Source organism: Leopardus geoffroyi, chromosome C1, assembly GCF_018350155.1.
Source record: "Leopardus geoffroyi isolate Oge1 chromosome C1, O.geoffroyi_Oge1_pat1.0, whole genome shotgun sequence".
Taxonomy (NCBI): Eukaryota; Metazoa; Chordata; class Mammalia; order Carnivora; family Felidae; genus Leopardus; species Leopardus geoffroyi.
Window position 1 is genome coordinate 25106138 of NC_059328.1, and position 8075 is coordinate 25114212.

At 50.2% G+C, this 8075-nt stretch overlaps 1 protein-coding gene and 1 long non-coding RNA gene across 6 annotated transcripts in view; one reads left to right on the top strand and one right to left on the bottom strand.

Annotated features, from left to right (window-relative positions):
* AZIN2 (antizyme inhibitor 2) overlaps positions 1 to 1264 on the top strand; it is a 33488-nt gene extending 32224 nt beyond the window's left edge. For all 5 annotated transcript variants that reach the window (XM_045476573.1, XM_045476571.1, XM_045476574.1 and 2 more), the window contains one exon: positions 907 to 1264. In XM_045476573.1, coding sequence (XP_045332529.1) covers positions 907 to 1045 — 139 coding nt within the window. In that variant the 3' untranslated portion in view covers positions 1046 to 1264. The remainder of the gene's footprint in view (positions 1 to 906) is intronic.
* Positions 1265 to 3057: 1793 nt separating this feature from the next.
* On the bottom strand, positions 3058 to 7178 carry LOC123597560. The gene is made up of 2 exons (XR_006712160.1): positions 6879 to 7178; positions 3058 to 3691 (listed from the first exon to the last, which is right to left on the bottom strand). It is a non-coding gene; the product is annotated as an uncharacterized LOC123597560 (long non-coding RNA).
* Positions 7179 to 8075: the final 897 nt, after the last annotated feature.

An 8075-nucleotide genomic window follows, 5' to 3' on the forward strand; every position in this document is an offset into this window, starting at 1 on the left:
AGACAGAGGGTGCTTGGCCTGGGGAGCCTTCCGCCAGAAGGGAACAACCTGATCACCAACTGCACACATCAGCAAAGAGGGAGCCCTCCCGCAGGTGGGAGACTGGGCTGAGCAGCGTCTGAGAGCAAATAGAAGCTGATGATGATGACTCAAGGACAGGAATTTGCCTCCTGGAAAGACGAACCTGGGCCTGAATTGTGTGGTGGCAGGAGCAGAGCAGGGAGGCCGTGTAGCCCCGGCTAGAGATGGTGGCAGCACTGGGAATGGAGAGGGATGGGTGCCTGTGAGGGAATTCTGGAGCTGGGTTTGGCAGGGATGGACTGGGTGTGAGAACAAGATTCCCAACTTGTGGCTGAGCAGCTGGTCAGATGGTAGAGCCATTTATCAACCTGGGTAGGTAGGTTCGTAGGGATTTTGAGAGGGGGCAGGAGATGATTTTATTTTTTAAAGTCCTAAGCCTGGGCTATAAAGATTGTGGGATTTAGATGGAAACAGTTGGGTTGAATCCTAGTTTTACCACCTTCTAAGGATGTGACCTTGTGCAGGTCACTTCTCTCTGGGTCTCAACTTCCTTACCGGTAAAATGGGGATAATAATGCTGCGCTTATATGATTTGGGGGAGGATACAATTAGACACTGTGCCTGGCACAACGTCTGGCATATAGTGTGAGTGCTCAATAAACGTGGGTTCCTCTCCCCTTACTGTGGAGGTGGACCATAGGGGAGAATAGAGCGGTACGGGGAGAGTTCAGCAGACCTGCCCCACTCCTGCCCTAGGCTGGGCTCTGGGGCCCATGTGGGAACCCTATACCGAGGGGGCTGGGTCTTCTGGTGCAGGGGCCTTCAGGAGCCCCTGGCCTGTGGGCCCCATGCTGGCTGCCTCCAGTGCCCCTCTCTTGCCTGCAGGGAAGCCCTTCGAGGGCAGCTGCTGCCTGCAGAACAGGACGAGGACACCGAGGGCATGTGCAAGCCTCTGTCCTGTGGCTGGGAGATCACAGACACCTTGTGCGTGGGCCCTGTCTTCACGCCGGCGAGCATCATGTGAGCGGACCCCGTTCCCCCCCACCCCTGGAGAACTCTAGCGGGGCCGCAGAGATGCCTCTGGGAGACTTGGGGAAGGCAGCAAGCAGGGGCACCCTTTGGCCAGGACTCTGGTGCTCACTCTGCTGTCCCCCATGCCCTACCTGTAGTGTTTCTGCCCTGTAAATAGGACCAGTCTTACTCGCTGTAGTTCAAGTATGCAACATAAATCCTGTCCCTTCCAGCTGTGTCTGCCTCCTCTGCAGCGCAAGGGGCCTGGTCGGCCAGGTGTGGGGGTGTTCTTGGGGGTCTCCCTTGGTCTCCTTCCTACTTTGTAAATATGAAGCAAATAAATATTTAGTTTTTTTTTTTTTTTTTTTTTAATACTTCAGTGGAATCTAGCAGTTCAATTCACAAAGCAGCCTGGGCTAGGCCAGGGCCTAGCCCACCCTACACTGATGACCCCATGCCCTCTGCTTCAGTCCTGACCTGGCTGCAGTCTCTCCCACTGGCACCCAGCTTCTCTGACTCATCTCCTTCCTCTGCATAGGCTGCGATGCCTGGTGTCATGAGGAAGAGTGAGCTGTGAGGGTTGAGGTAGGGGTCAGAGCTGCCTGCCACCCTTCAGCCCTAGAGCTGCATCTCCTGACTGGTGAGGGGCCTCGATGTGAATCCAATACCCAGCCTAAGGCCTGGCCGAACACAGGGGCAACTGAATATCTGACACGGCTCTGGAAATACATACCAAAGATAAAGAGTAAAGACATGGGTGTTTGAGAGGTCTTGAGGAGACCTGCACCCTTACTCTCCTTGCAGGTCTGCAAGGCAGTAGGAGTAATACAAATACATGGAGGTTGGTGTCACTTACTCAGGCAGTAACTGCCATAACAGGGCGGCCCCGGGGCACTGCCACATCCAGTGCCAGGGGCCCTGAGAGTGATGTCTTCTCGACTGGAAGTCTATCATCAGGATAAAGCCTCCTTCACACTGCTAGGGTCCCAGGCTATGCACCTGGGGTATGTGAGTTGCTTAGCAAAGGAGTTCAGATTTAGAGTTCCCCTCGCTGCTACAGGGGATTCAAAAGATTTTTCTTCTGCAATTAAAAACCATTAAAATGTAATTCATGTGCCTTAAAATCCACCCTTTCAAAGCACGGAATTCAGTGGTTTTTAGTATAATTCATGGAGTTTGTACAACCATCACTACTGTCCGATCCCAGAACATGTATATTACCTCAAAAAAGAACCCTGTGCTCATCAGCATTCACTCCTCTTTTTCCCCTTCCCCAGCCCCTGGCAGTCACTCATCTACTTTCCATCCCCATGGATTTGTCTGTTCCAGACATATTAATAATGTTTTTGTACCTTCACTTGAGCTTCTCTCTGGGTAAGCCTGGTATGTGGGTTGTTGTTGTTTTTTTCCTCCCCCACACTGCCAAGCAATTCTCTGACACCAGCTGGGTATCCCACAGTTCAATTCAATTCTGACACTATCTGCTTAGAGATCACTTCAGATCCCATAGGTTGAGGGCTCAGTCCTAGAAGACTTCCTCACTGCCCCCCCCCCCCCACTTCAGATACCAATCACCAAGTCCAGGCTGTGCCTTGTGTTTGGACCAACAGGCTGTAGATTGGAGGTCCCAAGGACTCTCTTCCTTGGGTTCAATTTTCTAGGATGGGTCACAGAACTCAGGGAAACACTTTACTTCCTATATTCCTGGTTTATTGTGAAAGGATGTAACTCAGGAATGGCCAGAGGAAGAGCTGCACAGGGCAAGGTGTGGAGAAAGCGTGCACCTCCCTGCCAGCACCTCCATGTCGCACCAGCCTGGAGGCTCTCCAAACCCTGTCCTTTGGGTTTTTATGGAGGCTTCACCACCTACACGGGACTGATGAAATCATTGGCCACCGGTGATTGAACTCAATCTCCAGCCTCCTCCCCTCCCCAGAGTTTGAGGGTAGGATATAACAAAAGACACCTTTGTCACTCTCATCACTTAGGAAATTCCAAAGATTTTTAGGATCTCTGTGCCAGGAATGGGGGTGAAAACAAAATATACATTTATTATTGTAAGTCATAATATCATATCTCGTCATCCTGTCTCAGCATCTCAGCCAGTACTGGGTCCTGTGTGTGGCTCTGAGGTCATCTAATGAGGCAGTGTGTTCTGAGTGAACTGGGTGCTTGTCAAAAGCAGAGATATCTTTTCCAGGCTTGGCCTACTTTTTGATACTTTGACACTAAATAGGCTGACAGGACACCAAGAGATTCAGAGACCAATCAGAAAGGGTCACTCTACTGCCCCTTAGTTATTCACCCACAACCAGGTTTTATATATTACCATGCTGGGCTCAGCCCTCGTCTATGAGGCCATTTCTGAGACTTCTGTTTTGATGCCCAAGCAGACCTGGACCCACTCCTGCTTTTTTGGAGTAAAGGGAAGGAGAGGGCAAACATAGGTTCTTCTGCTGGAAGCGGGTGTCTGCTTCCAAAGGCAGCAGATGCCCTGCTAAGACCGCTGGCTGCAGTGAGATCTAGGCCTAACTCATTACCTTGTCTGAGGCAGGTTCACTGGGGAGATGCGTCTGTGGCTTTTAAAGTGACAGCAGCTGGCAGGGAGTTTGAACAGATTTCTCACTGGAGCCTTTCAAAAGGTTTCATGTTCCATTTGCTGCAAGAAATGTGTGAAACTTACTTTTCTGAGAAAGCTATACAGAGAAGTTGATGTGACTTACTTGGTAATAAACAGTCATTTCTTTTCAGTTGTTTTTGTCATTTCCATCTTTTTTTGTGTGTGAAAAGTATTAAACACGTGGAGAATGTTGAGGGCCTTTCAGGCCTGTACAGGGGAATTTGACCGGGGTCTCCTGGAGCCTGGGCTGCACAGGCATTTGCCTCCTTTGAGTGCCTCCCTAAGCAAGCCACTGGCAGTGAAACTGAATGCCATGCTGGCTGCCCCAGAGGTCACTTTCCTGGTGGCCTCTCCCAACCCCATCCTGCCCTGGGACCTCACCTAAGGGACACCCTCCTCTCAACACCTCCCCATAATCCATCTGTGCCTCCTCCCGTGGGCTTACTAGCTCACTTACTTACTCCAGGAGGTTAACAGACCTGCTACTGCCACTCCTGGAACAAGCTGTCACCTCTCGCCCAGGGACTGGCCCCCTCCTTCCCCTCCACTGTCCACTCTACTCAGCACTGGATCCAGTCACCCCTGATTCCCATTTCATCAAGAATAACATTTAAAGTCCTTGTCCAACTTCTTTTCTGGCTCCCTTTCCTCCCTTGTGCACTACTCCCCAGACATACTGGCCTCTCTATTCCTCAAACACTCCACGCACGGCACCCATGCTGGGCCTGCATTTACTGCCCCCTCTCTCTGAAATGACCTTTCCGGGTTATCTGTGGGGTTCACTCCATTCAGGTTCTACTCAAATGTTTTCCCCAGGCAAGGGCTTCTCTGATGACTCTTTAGAAAAGGCACTTTCCAGGCTCTCTCTTCTCCCTTAACTGGTTTTATTCTTCACAGTACCTATCAGCACTCGACACACTCCCTTACATGTTGGTCTGTGCGTCATCTGTCAGCTCCTCCGGAATGTGAGCTTGGCAAGAACTTTTATTTTTTTCACTGCTAGGTCTTCATTACTTAGAACAAACTAGGTGCTCAAAAAGTGTATGTCAAATGGACAAGTGAATAAACATAGCAACTTGACCTGTCTGAATATGTTTCCTCATTTGTAAAATGCGGCTGCCAAATTGCCCTCAAAGGGTTACTGTGAGGATTAAGTAAGAAAATGGTATAAAGCACCCAGCTCAGGGCCTGGCACATCATTAGGTGCTCAATAAATGATGTTGAAAGGAAATTCCTTGAGTATTTACTGTGGCCATGCCCTGCAGTAGACGCGGGGGATGCAGAAGAGTCCTCACGGAACTCACAGGGCAGTGTGGTCATAGAGAAGCCTGAATGAGAGTAAGGAGTCTGATCTTAATTCTGTAGGCCGTAGGGAGCCCCACATGATTCTGAAACAGAAGCATGACAGGACCTCGGAAAAGATAATTGAAAGTATATTCAAAAAGATCAGAGGAAAGAGACCTGGTGGGCTGGTGGTAGCATGCACTTCCTTCCCCCGACAGCCTGGTTAAGGGCCCAGCCAGGGAGCCTTACAGAGGTCCAAGGGACACAGTTGTCACCTCTGTCTACCCTTGTCCTAGAGGGAAACTGTGGCTCTCTGGGTGTCATCCCTCCCCTTGGAAACAGACCTGCCCAGGCCAGTTCATTCCAGCTATAAAGGGACCACAGGGAAGGCAACAGGATGGGAGTTCCCACTCAACACTCTGCTCCATTTTAAATTCTCTTCCTGGCACCTCCGGACCGAGGAGCTAAACCTGTATAAATTCAACCAGCAAAATGATTCGATGCAGCTTCCTAGCAGTCAGAGGTATCTTTCTGAAATCTGAATCTGATCTTGTCAGTCCTCTGTTGAAATCCCTCAGTCAATCCCCACTGTGATGCCAAGAAAAGCAAAATTGGCTGAGATCTCTGCCTACCTCACCAATCTCATCTGCCACTCTGCTTTCACCATGCTCCGGCCTACTGGCCTCTTTTTAGTTCCTCACAATTACAGGGTTCTTTCCTGCCTCCAGGCCTTTGCCCTTGCTGTTTCTTCTGCTTCTCCTGGGCTGACTCATTCTCATTTTAAAGGGTCACCTTAAATGTCACCACCTTGGAAAGGCCTTTTTGAATACCCTCTACAAAATGGCCCCCTGTCCACGTTAGGTGAGGTCACATTTTATAAGAATTAGATCCTAAAGGCATTATTTTAGGTAAACAAAACAAAGCCAAAACAAAAAACAAAACACCACATCAGGATTGTCCCCGAATATCCTTAGGAAGCTATCCTATTGGAGATAATACACCATTTCCTTTATTTCTGTTCCTCTGACATGCCAGGCACCATTTCTTTACAGCCCCAAATAGCTCCATGATCTCCTTCTCCCCCTCCTTCAGGTCTTCGCTCAAATGTCACCTTCTCAGTGAAGCCTTGCTCACCACCACTCTTTAAAAACTAACATTCTCACCCCAGCATTTTGTTATCTCTTGGTACCCTTCCCCTTCCCCCACCCCGCCCCATAGCTCACCTTCTGACATACTATACAGTCTATTTGGAATTAGGCTCTTAAAGGCACAGATTTATTTTGTTCACTGCCCTGTCCCCAGTGCCTAGAACTGTGCCTTATACATAGCTGTTCCATAAATAACTGCTGAAAGAAGGAATCTTTCAGATCTCAGCGTAGGCACCTCTCCCTTTTCTCCTCCTCTGTGCCTTGGTTAGGTATTGCTTTGTAAGCATTCATAGTATCCTCTATCTAATCATACTAAAGAGCGGTTGATCACAAGGTAATTTTTGTCTACTTTTTCTTCTTGCCAATCTGTTAACCCCACAAAGATAAGGAGTTTCTCCTAATTGCCAGCGTCACTTGGAGCCTGGATTTGTGCCTGTAGGCTAGGTGTTTAGTGTCTTTTGAATAAACTAGTCATGGAGGGCGGGGCGGGTGGGCATCTGGCCCCTTCGGCTCAGCTCCAGAAGAGCAGCCAGGACCCTGCAGAGGGAGGGTCCTTGGGAAGGAAAGCACACACGGTGCCACAAGAGCTCTTTCTGCTCCTCCACTTAGCTAGGTGGCCTTGGCCTAGGACTGCCAGATAAATTTGAATTCAGACAAACGACGGACGCTTTTTTAGTAAACGATTATCCCGTGCAGTATTTGGGATACTCTTACAGAAAAACGTCACTTGTTTATCTGAAATTCAGCTCTAACTGGGCGTCTTGCGTTGTATTTGCTAAAACTGGTAACCTTACCCTGTCTCTCTCTGGGTTTCGTTTTCCCCATCTGTGAAAGGGGGTATTTCTGGGAGACCAGCCTCGGGCGGCCCCCAGGCGGAGGAATGCTCCCATAGGGGCTGTCCCTCCGCTGAGCCGTGTGGGAGCGCGCTGGTCTCAGGAGAGTTTCTCGCTGAGTGAATACGTGCAAGGCCCTGCCGGCAGGAGCTCGGTTTTCTCACTTAGCACCAGTCGAGGGCGGAAACGACTCCGCCAAGGCTTCACGGAACACCGAACGCACGGCTTCCAACCGCGGCGGCCGCGGATTTCCGGTGGCGTGATGTCACTTCCGTGCCAGAGAGCCTCCTAGGCTTCGAGCCCCGTGCTATCGCGCCCTCTGCCGGCCCGGAGGAGAAGCCGACTTCACCAAAGGGAAGAGAGAGCGGAGTCCATTGGTTGAAAGACGGACGCTGCTACCAGCCTCCACCAATGAAAAACCAAACCTTTGCCGTGGGCGGGGCTCCCACTGGAAAGGGGTCAGGCCGGGACGAAAGCGGCGTGGGAAGGCGGCGACCTGGTCTCGGCCGGGCTAGAAAGGCTCAAAGTAACACCGGAAGTGGGCATGTCACCCACCAGCCACTTCCGCCTCGCTTTACAAAGTGGGAGGGTCCTCGAGTAAAAGGACCCGGGATCTGTAGGGTGCCGGGAGGCTTGTCTTCAAATTTCGTCTATGCTTGTCCATTTCGTACCCGAGAGAGACACGTGATGAGTTCACGCAGAAAAACAGGGGCTTTGAACGAAATCTTGAGCTGGAGGCCAAAGTGATTTTACATTTTGAAAGAATAGAGTGCTTACTGTGTGCCATGCCCCGCCTCGCCCCTCGCTCGCTTTATTTCATTTCATCCGCGCAAGCCTGTGAAGTTACTTTGACAGGTTCCGACCCCTCGCTGCCTGTGTTGTAATCCTGGTTCTGTCTGTTATTGCCTGTTTCCTGGGGCAGGTTCACATTTTGTCTCACAGTTTCTGCGTCTGTGAAATGGCATAATTGTCCTTACCTCATACCGTTGTTCTAAGGATTAAATTAATGAGCATTTAAAGCGCTTAGAACTGCACCTGACTTGCTAACCATAGCAACCATTTAAGTTATTTCCATTTACAAGCTAGGAGACCAAGGCTTAGATAGGAAGTAGCTTGGCTAGCACAGATAGTAACTAGTGAAGTCAGGTTGGGCCTCAG